Genomic DNA, 19,367 nt, shown 5'->3' on the forward strand with positions numbered 1-19,367 from the left:
ACCGATCACATCTGACAGTCTCATCTCAGACATGACATAACTTCCTCGCTATCGACGAAAGTATTGCACCGTTTCAAATCATGTTCCACTGCAATGTGAGTCGATATTTGTAGAGCAGCCAAGAAGGACAATTCTCATGCTGTTGCTAGTTTTGGAAAGATACAACTATATTTTTTTGACGCTTCAGAGGGCGCGGGGGCGCATATAGCAGACTATGTGTAGCTTGATAGCAAGGGTCGAGAGACTGAGACAAAACGGAATTGTAAATCCCCAGACCATCTGCAAGCACTATTCTAAACCCATAGAGAGCTGTAATTGCAGATAAAACACTGGATGTTGTCTCTCTCTCCAGACTGGGATGTGTCAGTACTAGAGAGGACGGCGTGATCCCTCAGACGGTCAGGTGGTAGGAAGAGCGACGGGAGAGGAGGAGGACGGCAGGTAGCCTCGCGGTTAAGAGCGCTTGGCCAGAAACGGGAAGGGTCGCTGGTTCGAATCCAGAGCCGACTAGGTGAAATATCTGCCGGCATTCCCTTAAGCAAGGCACTTAACCCTAGATGCTCTGGATAAATGTAAAAAACAATGTAAAATGAGGAGGCGGAACAGAGTATGGATAAGGTGGAAGACAGGTGGGGAGAGAAGGAGGGAGGGAGATGAGACTAACATGGAGAGGGTGGTGATCACACAGACAATCAGGTGGTGGATGGAGAGAGAGATGGAGAGAGGGATGGAGAGAGAGATGGAGAGAGGGATGGAGAGAGGGATGGAGAGAGAGATAGAGAGAGGGATGGAGAGAGAGATGGAGAGAGAGATGGAGAGAGGGATGGAGAGAGAGATGGAGAGAGAGATGGAGAGAGGGATGGAGAGAGGGATGGAGAGAGAGATGGAGAGAGGGATGGAGAGAGAGATGGAGAGAGGGATGGAGAGAGAGATGGAGAGAGATGGAGAAAGAGATGGAGAGAGAGATGGAGAGAGAGATGGAGAGAGGCATGGAGAGAGAGATGGAGAGAGGGATGGAGAGAGGGATGGAGAGAGGGATGGAGAGAGGGATGGAGAGAGAGATGGAGAGAGAGATGGAGAGAGGGATGGAGAGAGAGATGGAGAGAGGGATGGAGAGAGGGATGGAGAGAGAGATGGAGAGAGAGATGGAGAGAGAGATGGAGAGAGGGATGGAGAGAGAGATGGAGAGAGGGATGGAGAGGGATGGAGAGAGGGATGAGAGAGGGATGGAGAGAGAGAGATGGAGAGAGGGATGGAGAGAGAGATGGAGAGAGAGATGGAGAGAGGGATGGAGAGAGGGATGGAGAGAGGGATGGAGAGAGAGATGGAGAGAGGGATGGAGAGAGAGATGGAGAGAGGGATGGAGAGAGAGATGGAGAGAGGGATGGAGAGAGAGATGGAGAGAGGGATGGAGAGAGAGATGGAGAGGGATGGAGAGAGATGGAGAGGGAGATGGAGAGAGAGATGGAGAGAGGGATGGAGAGAGAGATGGAGAGAGATGGAGAGAGGGACGGAGAGAGCGATAGAGGGATGGAGAGAGAGATGGAGAGAGGGATGGAGAGAGGGATAGAGAGAGGGATGGAGAGAGGGATAGAGAGAGGGATGGAGAGAGGGATAGAGAGGGATGGAGAGAGAGATGGAGAGAGGGAAGGCTTACATGGTGGAGAGGGAGTGCAGCGTAGTGAAGGCTCCCGGGGCGATGGTGGAGATCCGGTTGTCGTAGAGGGACAGCAGACGTACAGAGCTCAGGCCTGTGAAAGTGGTGTTGTCCACACAGCCTATCTGGTTACTCCTCAGCATCCTGTTGTGGAGACACACACACACACACAGATCGAGAGCATGGTGAGATGGGGAACATAGGAACACTGTGGCACAGATGATCAGCAGAACTAGGAGTTTTTCCTGAATCCATGACCTGACTAGGTAAAACTACAAGCCCAAGTTCTACTGTAATCTCTTACAGCCTGTCTACTGAATGAGAGCTGCTCCTAAACAGCATTGAAGTGAGCTGCTGTGATGTGAGACTGTTAGACTGCAGTGTAGACAGGTGTTGAACATGCCTCCAGCTCTGGGGAGGTGTGGTTGGGGCCAACGGAGGCCCATATTTTCAACACATTCAGAGAAGCCCAGACCTAATCAGGGTCTGGTATAATCCAATGTTAGTGTGACTAGAAGTGTTTTGGCCCAGAAGGGGACTTTGATTTGGTCCGGGCAAGTGTACCGTGGCTTTGGGGACCCATGGAAGGGGAAGAGAGGGGTGGGGGGTGGAAGGGGGAGCAAAAGTGCCCTGCCAGCACTCATTAGTGGTTTGGGGGTGAGAGCCAGAGGAGAGGTACGGCACAGAAGGCAAGCTCTGGGGACCATCCTGGGTCAACTGTCCACATCTGCTGCCTGGCAGAGGGCCTGTGTGGGGCAGATGCTGCCTGGCTGCCAGGGTTAGGTTAGGCAGCATGGCACGGCACCCCAACCCAGAGAGCGAGGAGGAGGGCGGGGGGGGTGCGGTGATGATGAAGTTGGGAAAGAAGGGGTAGGGGTGAGAAAGGAAGAGGAAAAAGCCCAGGGGAGGGAGGGAGTGAGTAGTGCACCCCGGCCAAAAACAATCAGGGCTTTCAAACTAAAGCCACTGGGAAGAAAACAGAAAAAAAAGAAACCGGGGGAAATGCAAACCAGAGCCTGTCTGTGATGAAAATGTGAAAGCAGCAAATTCAGCATTAGGCTCTGACAGGCAGGGATCTGAAACAGGCAAACTCAATTTGGGACCATGCTCCTGGGATTTAAAAGCCACTAAATTCAATATTGCAGGACCATGATCCATTCATTTGCGTCCATGCTCGGCTCTCTCGACCCCCCTCAAGTTTGCTTCATTAGGGCCAAAAGAGGCCCCCTCAGAAAGCCTTTCTGGCCATCAGTTCGGCTATAGAGCATGAATTGTTTGCTCTGTTTTGTGTCTAAATAAGGTGGCTATGACTGTGCATTTAATCTGGAGAGAGAGCGAGCGACAGAGAGAGAGAGAGAGAGAGAGAGAGAGAGAGCGACAGAGAGAGAGAGAGAGTGAGAGAGCGAGAGAGAGAGAGAGAGAGCGACAGAGAGAGAGAGAGAGAGAGAGAGAGAGTGAGAGAGCGAGAGAGAGACATTGTGTGGTTGATGTGACGTCAGTGGGCCTGTTGTTTTCTTGGGGACCTGCGTCAGTTATCTTCTAAATATTATTTCCCAGAATGAACTCACTCATGAGTATCTAGACATCTGTTTAGAGAACGGGTACATGTTACATAGCAACTACTGTCTGTTTGGGAGTGTGTGTGTGTGTCTGTGAATGTTTGTGGAGTAATAGGGAATACATTGTGTGGGCACGGTATTTGTGGGCACGGTATTTGTCACATGCTTCGTAGACAACAGTGAAATTCTTACTTACGGGTCCCTTTCCAACAATGCAAAGATATAGATTAAAAAATATAGATATAGAACAAAAAAAGGATAGATTCATAAGATGTGCACACGCACTACTGTCTCTTTGGATAAAAGCTATATGGCTTACTGTAAATGATACTATTATTATTATTACTATTATTATTAATGTATGTTATTATATTAGCTACGTATTAATAAAGTTTGTGATGAATTACTGTCACTACAGCAAACATATCTGACCGCTGAAGAAGGGCCATCACTATCTGGCCAAGTTGCAAAGTCAGAAGCAGTCTAGTTCTACAATTTCTCTACTTCTAATCTGATTTTAAACCTAACCCTAACCTTAACCACACTGCTGGACTTATGCTTAACCCTAACCTTCAATTAAGAACTAAAATGTAAATGTACATTTAAATATATTTGACATTTTACGATATAGCCAATTTTGACTTTGCAGCTTGGCCATCTAGTGGGAACCCTGAAGAAGGGCATCGGCTCTAAACCTCTATATCCTTAAGATGGCCGCTCGGCTCCACTCACAGTGTCTTGAGTCCAGTGAGACCTCTAAACATGCGCCCCTGCAGTGCCTGCAGCTTGTTGCCAGTCAGCAGAACCTCCAAGACCCCCCCGGCTCCGTCAAAGGCCCCCTCACGGATATCCCGCAGCTTGTTGTTGCTAAGGTTACTGTGAGAGAGGGGTTGAAGAGAGAGAGAGAGAGAGGATCATGGTAAATATCATACGGTCTAATTAAAGATCGTGTTACCTAGACATCATTATAACCACCCACACAAACACTTCTCATTAGCCTCTCACTACTGTAATGGGGAAAATCAATCACCAGGCCTAATTGGGTTAACGTTAGTCTCTCCTTCTGCCTCCTAGTCTTTCCCCAGTGGGCGAAACGGGTTGAAATGACCCGCTGTGTCAGTCTTAGCTCAAACATTCCTAAGTATGATGGGTTAAAAACAACAGGCGATATCTATAGCATTGTGTGACGGGGTGCAACACATGTCTCTGGGGGTTTTCCATGGCACACATCTTTTATTCTTATCTGTACTTTGGTGAGGAGGAGGGGGGAAGTTTAGACGTTGCCCAATTCATACCGCAATGTCATGCTTAAATAAGTCCCCTCTCCTCCTTATAGCACAGCTATAACAGCCAGGGCCCTTTTCCGTCTTCCTGGAGTGGGCTGTGTATATTGCCTGCCTGTAAATCACCTTGCCCCCCTCTCCAATTTAGATGGAATATTCCCCAGCCTCTCACTCTCCTCCCCAGTATCTCCTCCCCTTTCATGTAAACTCCTCTCCTTTCATCTCCTGTCCCCCCCCCCAGATTGACGCTGCTCATTGCATATGAAGCTGCTGTCGGCATAAACTTCCCAGACAAGACAAGCCCTGACTGCAACACAACACGACAATTGGGCCTGTATGTTTGCATGTTATAAAAGGCAATGGAGAAAGGAGGAAGGAGGGCAGTCATACATCTTCTTCAGGTTGGGGAGCTTCTTAAAAGTCCCCGTGGCCTCCAGGATGGAGATTTCATTGTCGTTCAGGCGCCTGTTGTGGAGAAAGAGAATGTAAAAATGAAGGTTAACGGCCCCACAGTGACTGAGTCAGAGAGCAGTCGCCAAAAAGCTAGAGACATTTTTTTTTTTTTTTAATCTAACATGCTCACTTAATTCTATACTTAGACAAAGGACGGGAAGAGAGCGTTTTTTCAATGGAGTCATCAATATTCAAATTGCTCACAGCCAAGTGGACGAGTTTGTGTGATGGACGATTCTGTCTTGTTTAGCGTGGTCATTTGTATGAGAATGAGATAAAGGTTCGGTGTGCTTGGTGCTGTGTGTGTGTGTGTGAGTGTGTGTGTGTGTGTGTGTGTGTGTGTGTATGTGTGTGTGTGTGTGTTTGTGTGATCCAGCTGGCTGCTGGTGCATGGCATGGATCCATCTATCTGTAATCTCTCTGAGCTCCGTCGCTTTGGCCTGGAGGGGAACGCTTCTAATGACACACCGCTCTTTAAGAGCAGAGAGAGGGACGGAGGGAGACAGTGTGATGGAGGTCGAGAGGAGAAACGATGAGGTAGAGGAAGACAGAGAGAGAGAGAAAGATATTTTATCTTCTGAGAGGAAGGGAGCGTGTTTGGGAATGAGAAGTGTGTTTGGCGACCGGCGACGGCCTTCTCGGCGTCAGCCTTTACTGACAGGACACACCTTGGGGAAAGGTCAACCAGACGTAGAAGAACGTGCGCATACGTTTCCCTGGGAAGGGAAAGCTCACTCTAAATAAGTGATGGTGTGGAGGGGGAGACCGGCAGCAGCAGACCCCAGATCAGATTTTTGACAGACGATCTACACCAGGGGAGCCGTGATGGTGAGCGATGTGAAAGTAATGGGAATGGGTGACAGGGGCCGGAGGAGAGAGAAATAAAGATTGAGAGCGTGAGAGAGCAAGAGAGAGAGAGAGAGAGAGAGAGAGTGAGCGAGAGAGAGAGAGTGAGCGAGAGAGAGAGAGCAAGAGAGAGAGAGAGAGAGCAAGAGAGAGAGAGAGAGAGAGAGAGAGAGAGAGAGAAGAGAAGAGAGAGAGAGAGAGCAAGAGAGAGAGAGAGAGAGAGAGAGAGAGAGAGAGGAGAGGAGAGGAGATAAAAGGTCCTGATGTGGTGTGTGTCCTCTAGCCAGTGAAGAAGGGCAACATTTCGTTTCCCTGACATGCTCTGCCCTGGGACTTGGCCAGAGTGGAGCTGGGCCTAATAGCCTGGGAGAGGCTGATGCTAATAGTCAGCCATCACTCACTGGGAGATGGGGCTATTGTGAGGGTGAGCAGCTAGCACTGACGGGGCTGGGGGATAGAGAGAGGGGGACAACGAGAGGGCTGGTGTATAGAGAGAGGGGACAACGAGAGGGCTGGTGTATAGAGAGAGGGGGACAACGAGAGGGCTGGTGTATAGAGAGAGGGGGACAACGAGAGGGCTGGGGTATAGAGAGAGGGGGACAACGAGAGGGCTGGTGTATAGAGAGAGGGGGACAACGAGAGGGCTGGGGTATAGAGAGAGGGGGACAACGAGAGGACTGGTGTATAGAGAGAGGGGGACAACGAGAGGGCTGGTGTATAGAGAGAGGGGGACAACGAGAGGGCTGGGGTATAGAGAGCGGGAGAGAAGGGTAGCTAAGGTATGTGAAGGATTTCTACATTAACACAACTATGTCAAGACAGAAAGAATGACCATGGACCCGGAGAGAGAAGAATAGTACTAGATGTGATGTGAATGTGTGTGAATGTGTGCGTGTGTGTGGTTGGCTGTGTGCTCTTACAGGTCTGTGGTGTGCTCGGGGAGGTGTGGGGGCAGTTTGGTCAGTTTGAGGTTGGAGCAGTCCACCACGGTGCCCTCACAGCGACACTTTTCTGGACACACCAGGTCCTGGAAACACTCTCCACTCAATTTGCTACGGTAGTCCTCTGTACCTGGACGAGGGACAAGGGGGGACAGGAAAGGGGAGAGGAGGGACGATTTACAGACCATCAGGGAACTATGACATTTGATGGAAAACCTCAAATTCTAATTTAGGTAGTCTGGTCCCAGATCTGTTTGTGCTGTCTTGCCAACTCCTATGTCACGCCGGGTGACAGTGACCACAGGAGTTGGCAAGACGGCACAGATCTGGGACCAGGCATTGACTTACGCATTGGCCTATTACTGGAACGCAATGCCTCTTAAACATACAATATACAGAACACACATACAGGACCAAAATAAGAGCACACACACACACCTATTAACCTCTTAGAAAGAACACCCACAGACACCTACGCCTTATTTGTAAAAGCACCGTTGAGAGAGAGGTCAATTCCAGGAGGTCGGTAGCTTGGAGATGTTCTGACAGAGTAATAAAGGGTTGTTTTCCCGGTACGGTTGTAGCTAAGTCTGGCTCCCATCACACCAGCCTTCTCTTGGCACCGCTGTTTATGTTGCTCATCCCATCTCTAACTCCACTAGTGATCCAAGAGAGCCTCTGACTGTGGGAGCTCCAAGACCCAGACAGGCAGACCCAACCAGGGCCCACCGGGGCCTCTCTCCTCTCCCTCCTGGGAAAACCACTGGGCCTGGCTCACACACCGGCTTTCACGGACTCTGTCCCAAATGGCACACTAGTGCACCACATAGGGAATAGGGTGCCATTTGGGATGCAGGCCACTGCCATGCAGGAACAGGACAGAAGGGTGACAGAAAGCAGAAGGAAGAGAGGAGGGGGGGGAGGAGGAGGAGGAGGAGGAGAAGAAGGGAGGAACACGACTCTTCAACAACACGGAGGAAGAAGGGAGGATTGTAGTGTATCACTTTGTAGTCTCCCTCTGTGAAGGAGGAGGGGGGAGCAGAATGGAGGGGTGGCTCGTCTTTTCTTTTCTCTTTTCCTTTTCTCAGCACCACCACCGGGCGGGCGGGAGGGCGGGCGGGCGTGTCCAGCGGTCCCTGGTGCTTGACGGAACCATGTGAGGCGAGTGTAGGCGGGGGCACATGGTTAGATCAAGCACAAGAGACAGCTGCACCAGGTAGACAGAAGTAGGCGCGAGGAACAGGCAGGTAGGTAGGTAGTGAGGCAGAGTGAGGGTGAGCTGAGGGCAACAGGAACAGGAACAGACAGGAGCAGCTGGGACAGAAAGCTGATCGAGGTGACTGACTGACGGACTTTCCTCACAACACTGTCCCTCCCCAGACCCCACACCCCACACCCATAGGGCCCTCAGGGGCCACACTGTAGACTACACCATCTGTAACCCCACAGCATAGGGAAAGACCCAAACACAGGGACATATAAAGTATAGACAGCCCTGTGTGGTTATAAATTGGAAGGGAGAGAGGGAGAGAGAGATAAGGGTGAGAGAAAACAGTACAAGCCCTCTGGTAATTTCCACACACACACACACACACATACACACACACACACACACACAGGCTTCTGTCTAAGAGAGACACACACACACAGTGCGACCACAGTTTATCGGTGTTCCCGCTGTGCTTGTTATTGTGTTGCTATATTGAATTTGCCCAGCCTGTAATTAGGAGAACCCAGGGTTAATATCAAAGGAAAGCAACAGTGGCTGCACAGTGCGTGTGTGTGGATGCACAGTGCCAGAGGAGTGGAGCTGCCTTAACCCCCCCCCCCCCGTCCGCTCCTCTCCTCCTCTCCCCAGAGGGGCATGTATCTGTGGGGCCCCGTGGGGCCCCCTCCTGTCCCAACCCCAGACCTAAGAGGCAAGAATGGATGTGATGGGTGAGCTTGCAATACACACCGATACAGACACTCCAGCCTCAAGCCTTCCTCTTTTCTGCTATGAACCCCTCTGAAACCCGGCAGGTTCCAAGTATAACTGCTCCAGGCCAGAGGGTTCCGCACAGCTCTCTCTCTCTCTCTCTCTCTCTCTCTTTCTCCACAATGACATGGTTCACAGGACACAAAATAGACGGTGAGAAAGAGAGAGAAAAGAGAGAGAAAAGAGACAGAGAGCGAGGGTGACAGAGATGGAAAGAGAGGTGGAAGGAGAGAGAGAGAGAGAGAGAGTAAGAAAGAGCGAGAGAGAGTGTGACAGAGACAGAAAGAGAGATGGAGGGAGAAAGAGAGAGAGAGAGAGAGAGAGAGAGAGAGAGAGAGAGAGAGAGAGAGAGAGAGAGAGAGAGAGGGAGAGAGAGAGGGAGAGAGAGAGAGGGCAGTGTAGGAATGTGGGCTCCATGTCTGACTCTAGCTGCAACTGCACAGCCCTCGCCGTGTAAATCAAGCCACACATGATGATGAGGGATTGTGGGCGGAGGGGCCATGGAGACTTGGAGCCATCAACACGTCACAATGCATTAGATCAGATGTCTCAGGAGAGTAGAGCAGGAGCGGGTGGGAGACAGACGGGCGTAGCACGACTGTTGGGAGAGACACGCCACTTTTCGTACTAGCTACAGTGTTGGACGGAGGAGAGTGGCTGTCTGTCAAACTGTTGCCGGGCGGTAGAAGGTTGCCGGTTGCTCTGTTAATTGAGTTCCCGGGATATGCACTGTACTCGTAAGGAATGGTAATGCTTGTGCGTGTGGGTCTACGTGTGTGCGCAGGAGCCTACCTGTGCAACGGAACTTCTTTCCCTTGACCTGGCTGATGCGTTTGTTGGCCAGGCGACGGGGGTGGCTACAGCGAGCTCCGCTGGTCTCGATGGGGTTGTCAAACAGGTAGTCAGCCAGCCACTTCAGATGGCAGTCACACATGAAAGGGTTCTGAGCCAGGTGGCTGGAGGTGAGGTGAGATGATCAGAGAGAGAGAGAGATGGCGGGGGTGGACGGAGGGAGGGAGAGAACGGTAGAGACGGAGCGAGGGGAGAAAGAGAGAAAGAGGGATGGAGAGAGACATGGCGGGGGTGGACGGAGGGAGGGAGAGAACGGTACAGACGGAGCGAGGGGAGAAAGAGAGAAAGAGGAATGGAGAGAGACATGGCGGGGGTGGACGGAGGGAGGGAGCGAACGGTAGAGACGGAGCGAGGGGAGAAAGAGAGAAAGAGGAATGGAGAGAGACATGGCGGGGGTGGACGGAGGGAGGGAGCGAACGGTAGAGACGGAGCGAGGGGAGAAAGAGAGAAAGAGGGATGGAGAGAGACATGGCGGGGGTGGACGGAGGGAGGGAGCGAACGGTAGAGACGGAGCGAGGGGAGAAAGAGAGAAAGAGGGATGGAGAGAGACATGGCGGGGGTGGACGGAGGGAGGGAGCGAACGGTAGAGACGGAGCGAGGGGAGAAAGAGAGAAAGAGGGATGGAGAGAGACATGGCGGGGGTGGACGGAGGGAGGGAGCGAACGGTAGAGACGGAGCGAGGGGAGAAAGAGAGAAAGAGGGATGGAGAGAGACATGGCGGGGTGGACGGAGGGAGGGAGCGAATGGTAGAGACGGAGCGAGGGAGAAAGAGAGAAAGAGGGATGGAGAGAGACATGGCGGGGGTGGACGGAGGGAGGGAGCGAACGGTAGAGACGGAGCGAGGGGAGAAAGAGAGAAAGAGGGATGGAGAGAGACATGGCGGGGGTGGACGGAGGGAGGGAGCGAACGGTAGAGACGGAGCGAGGGGAGAAAGAGAGAAAGAGGGATGGAGAGAGACATGGCGGGGGTGGACGGAGGGAGGGAGCGAACGGTAGAGACGGAGCGAGGGAGAAAGAGAGAAAGAGGAATGGAGAGAGACATGGCGGGGTGGACGGAGGGAGGGAGAGAACGGTAGAGACGGAGCGAGGGAGAAAGAGAGAAAGAGGGATGGAGAGAGACATGGCGGGGGTGGACGGAGGGAGGGAGCGAACGGTAGAGACGGAGCGAGGGGAGAAAGAGAGAAAGAGGGATGGAGAGAGACATGGCGGGGGTGGACGGAGGGAGGGAGAGAACGGTAGAGACGGAGCGAGGGGAGAAAGAGAGAAAGAGGGATGGAGAGAGACATGGCGGGGGTGGACGGAGGGAGGGAGCAAATGGTAGAGACGGAGCGAGGGAGAAAGAGAGAAAGAGGATGGAGAGAGACATGGCGGGGGTGGACGGAGGGAGGGAGCGAACGGTAGAGACGGAGCGAGGGGAGAAAGAGAGAAAGAGGGATGGAGAGAGACATGGCGGGGGTGGACGGAGGGAGGGAGCGAATGGTAGAGACGGAGCGAGGGGAGAAAGAGAGAAAGAGGGATGGAGAGAGAGCGAGATAAATAGGGAGGGAACGAGAGAAAGAGTGAGATTGAGAGACAAGAGTGGGAAGATTGAAATGGCTCACAAGTGTGTGAGAAGTATATCACGTACAGTATTACCATAATAACATGTCATTAATGACTCCTTTATATACATGAGAAAACGTCTTTACATGGATGACAAATATTTGCACGTGTCTTTTTATGCATGAGAAAAATATGTGTTAAGCGCTAACACAACAATGTAATATACTCCAGATAAGTAACACTCTGTGGCTTCCAGCAGACTGAAATTATTGTCAGATGAACAGAAAAACAACCTTCCAAAATAGACATCTCTCTGATATTATCCAACGTCATATATCTTACTCACAGCGTCCTGTGGTTACTCAAAGTGTCCTGATAGAGCGGGGTTTGTGTGTGTGACTACTCAGTGTCCTGATAGAGCGGGAGGGTGGCTACTCAGTGTCCTGATAGAGCGGGGTTTGTGTGTGTGACTACTCAGTGTCCTGATAGAGCGGGAGGGTGGCTACTCAGTGTCCTGATAGAGCGGGGTTTGTGTGTGTGACTACTCAGTGTCCTGATAGAGTGGGGTTTGTGTGTGTGACTACTCAGTGTCCTGATAGAGCGGGAGGGTGGCTACTCAGTGTCCTGATAGAGCGGGGTTTGTGTGTGTGACTACTCAGTGTCCTGATAGAGCGGGAGGGTCTCAGTGTCCTGATAGAGCGGGGTTTGTGTGTGTGACTACTCAGTGTCCTGATAGAGCGGGAGGGTGGCGTGTCCTGATAGAGCGGGGTTTGTGTGTGGCTACTCAGTGTCCTGATAGAGCGGGTTTGTGTGTGACTACTCAGTGTCCTGATAGAGCGGGAGGGTGGCTACTCAGTGTCCTGATAGAGCGGGGTTTGTGTGTGTGACTACTCAGTGTCCTGATAGAGCGGGAGGGTGGCTACTCAGTGTCCTGATAGAGCGGGGTTTGTGTGTGTGACTACTCAGTGTCCTGATAGAGCGGGAGGGTGGCTACTCAGTGTCCTGATAGAGCGGAGCGTGTGTGTGACTACTCAGTGTCCTGATAGAGCGGGAGGGTGGCTACTCAGTGTCCTGATAGAGCGGGGTTTGTGTGTGTGACTACTCAGTGTCCTGATAGAGCGGGAGGGTGGCTACTCAGTGTCCTGATAGAGCGGGGTTTGTGTGTGTGACTACTCAGTGTCCTGATAGAGTGGGGTTTGTGTGTGTGACTACTCAGTGTCCTGATAGAGCGGGAGGGTGGCTACTCAGTGTCCTGATAGAGCGGGGTTTGTGTGTGTGACTACTCAGTGTCCTGATAGAGCGGGAGGGTGTGTGACTACTCAGTGTCCTGATAGAGCGGGAGGTGGCTACTCAGTGTCCTGATAGGGGTGTCCTGTGTGTGTGTGTGACTACTCAGTGTCCTGATAGAGCGGGAGGGTGGCTACTCAGTGTCCTGATAGAGCGGGGTTTGTGTGTGTGACGTGTCCTGATGAGCGGACTACTCAGTGTCCTGATAGAGCGGGAGGGTGACTACTACAGTGATAGAGCTGACTACTCAGTGTACGGGAGGGTGGCTACTCAGTGTACTGATAGAGCGGGAGGGTGGCTACTCAGTGTCCTGATAGAGCAGAGCGTGTGTGTGACTACTCAGTGTCCTGATAGAGCGGGAGGGTGACTACTCAGTGTCCTGATAGAGCGGGAGGGTGGCTACTCAGTGTCCTGATAGAGCGGAGCGTGTGTGTGACTACTCAGTGTCCTGATAGAGTGGGCTACTCAGTGTCCTGATTAGCGGGGAGTGTGTGTGTGACTACTCAGTGTCCAGATAGAGCGGGGAGTGTGGCTACTCAGTGTCCTGATAGAGCGGAGCGTGTGTGTGACTACTCAGTGTCCTGATAGAGCGGGAGGGTGGCTACTCAGTGTCCTGATAGAGCGGAGCGTGTGTGTGACTACTCAGTGTCCTGATAGAGCGGGAGGGTGGCTACTCAGTGTCCTGATAGAGCAGAGCGTGTGTGTGACTACTCAGTGTCCTGATAGAGCGGGAGGGTGACTACTCAGTGTCCTGATAGAGCGGGAGGGTGGCTACTCAGTGTCCTGATAGAGCGGAGCGTGTGTGTGACTACTCAGTGTCCTGATAGAGCGGGCTACTCAGTGTCCTGATAGAGCGGGCTACTCAGTGTCCTGATTAGCGGGGAGTGTGTGTGTGACTACTCAGTGTCCTGATAGAGTTGGGGGGTGGCTACTCAGTGTCCTGATAGAGCGGGGAGTGTGTGTGTGACTACTCAGTGTCCTGATAGAGTGGGGGGGTGGCTACTCAGTGTCCTGATAGGGCGGGGTGTGTGTGTCCTGATAAAGCAGGGCGTGTGTGTGGCTACTCAGTGTCCTGATAGAGCGGGCTACTCAGTGTCCTGATTAGCGGGGAGTGTGTGTGTGACTACTCAGTGTCCTGATAGAGCGGGGAGTGTGTGTGTGACTACTCAGTGTCCTGATAGAGTGGGGTGGTGGCTACTCAGTGTCCTGATAGGGCGGGGTGTATGTGTCCTGATAAAGCAGGGCGTGTGTGTGGCTACTCAGTTACCTGATAGAGCGGGCTACTCAGTGTCCTGATAGGGTGGGGTGTGTGTGTCCTGATAAAGCAGGGCGTGTGTGTGGCTACTCAGTTACCTGATAGAGCGGGCTACTCAGTGTCCTGATAGGGTGGGGTGTGTGTGTCCTGATAAAGCAGGGCGTGTGTGTGGCTACTCAGTTACCTGATAGAGCGGGGGGGGGGCTACTCACAGAGTCTTGATGGAGCGGAGCGGGGCGAACAGGCCCTTGCTGATGGTCTGCAGCTTGTTGTCATACAGAGACAGCAGGTTGAGGCTCTGCAGGTCCTGGAAGGTGTTCACCCTCAGACAGTTGATCTTGTTGGCATTCAGTAGCCTGAAGGAAGGAAGAAAAACATAACAACAACATGTTTTTCAACGTACTGGGGGGGGTGAAGACAAGAGAAGCCTGCGTCCCAAACGGCACCCAATTCCCTTTACATTGCACTTAATAGGGAGGCATTTGGGACGAAAACAAAACAGGTCACAGATCCACATGCGGTGTTAGGACCTAATGTTACACCTGTCGTAGGTGATCCAGGCAGCGGATTGTTAAGGCTTGGGTGGCGTGTGTCTCAGAGGTCAGACTGAGGGTACATCCCAAATGGCACCCGATGCACTGCCTTTGACCAGGGCCCATGGGGAGAGCTCACAGGGCTCTGGTCAAAAGGAGTGCACTATATATGGAATATGGTGCCATTTGGGATGCAGGCTGAGGGACACAGCACTGATCTGGGACAGAAGTGTGCTGCTCACTCCTCTCAGGTCAGTACCGCATGATCCCAGTAACCACAACAACTCCCTTTTCCCTAGGACACAGATACACTGTCAAAGACACATTCATTCCTAAAGCCATAGCCACCATTATTTCATTGGTTTTACCGTCAGAGCATAAGAAAGAAGCAGTGACTGAGAGACCATAAGGAAACCAGGAAGTCTAGGGCAGGGTTGGACATATAATTAGAATTACATTGAGTTGAATGGGGCTGTCCTTTCTAGTATTTCTATTTCTATGTGCAGAGCTATGCCGCTGTCCTTCCCTCCATACTGTCCATTAGCTAATGTAGCCAAGTTGCTAGGTCGCAGCCTTGGTTGTGTCAGCTCTACTGTGGCATTTCTACCATAACTAGCTCGCCTAGTAACCTCTGCACCCCCCCCTCCATTCCTCTCTCTCCCTCCCTCTCTCTATATATCTCCTTCTCTCTTTCTCCTTTTTTTCTCCCTGCCTGACATTTGACTAACGTTGGGCAGCGTTTGCTAAATTATTGAGAGGCATTCTAATGAGGGTTTGTCGCAGAGCAAACACACGCATCGTTAGGCTGCTGCTCACAGGGAGAACTAATTACATTTGAGAGGGATTTTAAACCCAACTGGAAAAGAACAGTGATGAAAGAATGAAAGAAAAACAGTGCAGATTTTCCATGTGTCTATTCAAAATGCAAAATAACTTGTTAAAGAACAGGCCTATCCCAACGTAGTAGGTCATTTACATCATTAGCGTCGATGACAAGAAAGACAGGGTGAATCGCTGAGCCATACCAGTCAGTGTGCCGTACTGCTAGTGTGTGTGTGTGTGTGTGTGTGTGTGTGGATATTACGCTGATGTGCACTTTACTGGAGAGACTCTGATTCGCTGACATACCAGTAAGAGAGAGGAGAGACCCCAAGCATCCTGCATATCTCCATAATTCATTCCCACTCCATCTTCTAAATCATTACAGTGTGTGTGTGTGTGTGTGTGTGTGTCTGTGTGTGTGTTTCAACAAGCACCAACAGTCAGCAGCATTAAAGAGCAGCAGATTTCCTTAAATTAGACCATTAAACACAGTCATTATGTTTGAGCTATGTTTCCATGTCTACATCAATAGAACTAGGTGTGAGAGATCTGCTTTGTAATCAGGTCCAATTTAAATGCTAATGATGTTGCATGAGGCGCTCCCGCTCCGGCCCAAATGGTCCGTTTCAGACTCTAAAAGGGTTTCGAGGTTCGACACTCTCGGCTTCCTTGTGCTCGACTTGGTTTTACGAGGGGAAATGCAGAACATGAACTATTGCTCTTCCACTGCGGTCCGGTTCATAACCCTCTGCCAGAGTGAAACTAGCTTATGCAACAGAGACACAAACACACTGGGAACGCATGCACATACATGCAAAAGATATGCAAAAAAAGGTTTAGAAGGAACATCAGCTAAAAATATAGGAACAAACCGACAGGGTGGAAAATAAGGAACACAAACACAGAGTTGTGGTCGTTACAACCAATTCATAGAGCTTCAGTACAGTATAGTAAAGTATAGTACCGTATAGTACAGTACAGTATAGCATAGTCTAGGACAGTACACATGTGTACTTACAGTAGCTGAAGAGAGACAAGCCCATCAAACAGGCCCTTAGGAATCTCAGCTATCTTGTTCCCGTACAGCACCCTGTAGAGACACATACATTTATACTAGAGACACATACATTTATACTGAACACAAATATGAGTGAAACTTATAAAGTGCTGGTCACATGTTTCGTGAGCCGAAATACAAGATCCCAGAAATGCTCCATACACACACAAAAAGCTTATTTTTCTCACATTTTGTGAACACATTTCTTTACATTGCTGTTAGTGAGCATTTCTCCTTTGCCAAGATAATCCATCCACCTGACAGGTGCGGCATATCAAGAAGCTGATTCAACAGCATGATCATCACACAGGTGCACCTTGTGCTTGGGATAATAAAAGGACACTCTAAAATGGGCAGTTTTGTCACACAACACAATGCCACAGATGTCCCAAGTTTTGAGGGATCGTGCAATCAGCATGCTGACTGCAGGAATTTCCACCAGAGCTGTTGCCAGAGAATTTAATGTTAATTTCTCTACCATAAGCCACCTCCAATTTCGGTTTAGAGAATTTGGCAGTATGTCCAACTGACCTCAGAACCGCAGACCAGGATCCCCACATCTGGCTTCCTCACCTGCAGAATCGTCTGAGACCAGTAACCCGTGCGGCTGATGAAATTCTGGGTTTGTACAACCAAATAATTTCTTCACAAACTGTCAGAAACCGTCTCAGGAAAGCTCATCTGCATGCTTGTCGTCCTCACCAGGGTCTTGACCTGACTGCAGTTCGGTCATCGTAACCGACTTCAGTCTGCAAATGCTCACCTTTGATGGCCACTGGCACGCTGGAGAAGTGTGCTCTTCATGGATGAATCCCAGTTTCAACTGTACCGGGCAGATGGCAGACAGCTTGTATGGCGTCGTGTGGGCAAGCGGTTTGCTGATGTCAACGTTGTGAACAGAGTGCCCCATGGTGAGGGTGAGGTTATGGTATGGGCAGGCATAAGCTATGGACAACGAAAAACGATAGCATTTTATCAATGGCAATTTGAATGCACATAGATTGTAGTGCCATTCATCCGCCGCCATCACCTCATGTTTCAGAATGATAATGCATGGCCCCATGTTGCAAGGATCTGTACACAATTCCTGGAAGCTGAAAGTATCCCAGTTTTTCCATGGCCTGCAAACTCACCAGACATGTCACCCATTGAGCATGTTTGGGATGCTCTGGATCGACGTGTACGACAGCGTGTTCCAGTTCCCGCCAATTATCCAGCAACTTCACACAGCCATTGAAGAGGAATGGGACAACATTCCAAGGCCACAATCAACAGCCTGAACAACTCTATGTGAAGGAGATGTGTTGGGCTGCATGAGACAAATGGTGGTCACCCCAGATACTGACTGGTTTTCTGATCCACGCCCCTACCATTAAAAAAAAAAAGTATCTGTGACCAACTGATGTATATCTGAACCCTCGGTCATGTGAAATCCATAGATTGGGGACTAATGAATTTATTTCAAATTGACTGATTTCCTCATATGAACTGTGACTCAGTCAAATCTTTGAAATTGTTGCATGTTGCATTTTTATATTTGTTGAGTGTAGATTTACTTACTGTGTGTGTGTTTGTATAATACATGTGTACTGTACCATCAGGTTTCCCCCTTTATTCCCATTCCCAGCCTGACAGTACATGACATGCACATAATATTTTACGACACCCCGAGCAAATGAATCTTCCGTCTCTTTCAGCCTGGTGCTGTGATTGGCACCAGGCCGGGCCTCCAGACGAAGAGGCCGTGTCCCAAATGGCACCCCATTCCCTACATGGCGCACTGTTTTTGTAGGGCACTTAGGTAGGGAATATAGGGTGCCATTTGGGACACAGCCACAGACAGAGGAAGATGAATTCCCTGTCGTGTCTGCTGATTGGCTGGATTAATATGCATGGGCCCGAGTGTCTGCCGTCGGCTGGTGTCTCTGTCACATCGACACAGTGATTTAAATGGAAGCGTGCGTTGTGTCCCCGCCGTCGCAGATGCCAAGCCGCTGTGTTGTACTGTGTTAGATGCTCAGCCCTAATTTGCTTTCCCCTGCTCCACCTGGCTGTCCTGCCATCTTAGAGTCAGCTGTCAAGGAGAAGCGCCATGCCGCACGCCACCGGACTTTCATTATCTTGTTTGCAATTACCGGACGGCGGCAAGACCGAAGAAGTCTTTCATTATTTCTCCACTGTTGTCGTGTGTGTGTGTGTGTGTGTGTGTGTGTATTAAGATGCAGGTGGGTTTCACTTACAGTGAAGTCAGGGAGCGTAAGCCAGTGAAGGCATCGGCGGCGATATCAGCGATTTGATTCTTGCTCAGGTCGCTGGAAGAACATTGGGCGAGAGAGAGACAGAAGGGCAGAGATTGGATTGGACGCACGAGCAAAGACATTGTGATGGAAACGGACAATTGTCCCAGAAATGTCTAACGAAATGCATGACTGAAAGGGCAACAGGAGGAGCTTGTGTGTGTGTGTGTGTGTGTGAGAGAGAGAGTGGCAAGGGCATGTCAGTCTTCCTGCCACCGCTGTCCCATATGCATTATTGAACAGCAGTGTGTGTAGTTGGAGCTTAACGTGCAGAGAATGCTGGACACTGTTCATGTGTATGTATGTGGGTCTATGTCTCGCTCTGTTTGCATGTTAGATACAGTTCCAAGCCTTTGTCCTTTCTATAAATAAAGGAGGTGGAGAGCGTTATCCCAATACGCCCTGGGTTGTCAGACTCACATCCTCTTGAGTTTCTTGTATGGAGAGAAGGCTCCAGCAGGAATGTTCTTGATCAGGTTCTGCTCCAGACGACTGAAGGGAGGGGGGCGTGGGGGGGCAGATAGAGAGAATAGCAGCAGGTTACTTTAGGGGTAAATACATTCTCAACTATCCTGGGCTCACAGTTACATATACAGACAGAATTTTATGGGAGAAAGTGTGTGTGTGTTTGTGTGGGTCTGTATGTGTCTGTGTATGTGGTGTGTATATGTGTGTTAATGTCAAGGCCTCTTCCTCCTCTATCTCATCCTCCTCTTCTTGGCCCAGTGGGCTGTGTTGTCCGAGAGATGGAGGATGGAGGTGGGCTGCTGTGGTGGTGTGTGTGGCTCTGGGGAGGGGCTGGGTGTGGACAGACAGGGATCCAGAGTCACAGAGCTACTGGGCCAGGGTCATCCGTTTCACTGAGTGATGGGACGTATTGCAGCACCCAGGCCCTCCTCTCCCCCTCCACACCCTCCACCCCATCTCCCAGTCCCATTCCAACCTCTGTCCCCCTGCCTGACTACATCACCATCCATCCATCCTGTCTTGCTGGCCTGGGTCCTAG

At 50.7% G+C, this 19,367-nt stretch overlaps 1 protein-coding gene across 1 annotated transcript in view; it reads right to left on the reverse strand.

Moving 5' to 3' along the window:
• LOC115130023 (slit homolog 3 protein-like) overlaps positions 1-19,367 on the reverse strand; it is a 236,498-nt gene that overhangs the window by 49,792 nt on the left and 167,339 nt on the right. Inside the window, exons 10-18 of the mRNA XM_065019593.1 lie at positions 18,782-18,853; positions 18,305-18,376; positions 16,026-16,097; positions 13,865-14,008; positions 9,510-9,673; positions 6,719-6,869; positions 4,890-4,964; positions 3,949-4,092; positions 1,658-1,801 (exon numbers count right to left, since the gene is read on the reverse strand). Of these exons, the coding sequence (XP_064875665.1) occupies positions 1,658-1,801; positions 3,949-4,092; positions 4,890-4,964; positions 6,719-6,869; positions 9,510-9,673; positions 13,865-14,008; positions 16,026-16,097; positions 18,305-18,376; positions 18,782-18,853 (1,038 nt within the window). The remainder of the gene's footprint in view (positions 1-1,657; positions 1,802-3,948; positions 4,093-4,889; positions 4,965-6,718; positions 6,870-9,509; positions 9,674-13,864; positions 14,009-16,025; positions 16,098-18,304; positions 18,377-18,781; positions 18,854-19,367) is intronic.

The sequence above is a fragment of the Oncorhynchus nerka genome, linkage group LG6 (assembly GCF_034236695.1).
Source record: "Oncorhynchus nerka isolate Pitt River linkage group LG6, Oner_Uvic_2.0, whole genome shotgun sequence".
NCBI lineage: Eukaryota > Metazoa > Chordata > Actinopteri > Salmoniformes > Salmonidae > Oncorhynchus > Oncorhynchus nerka.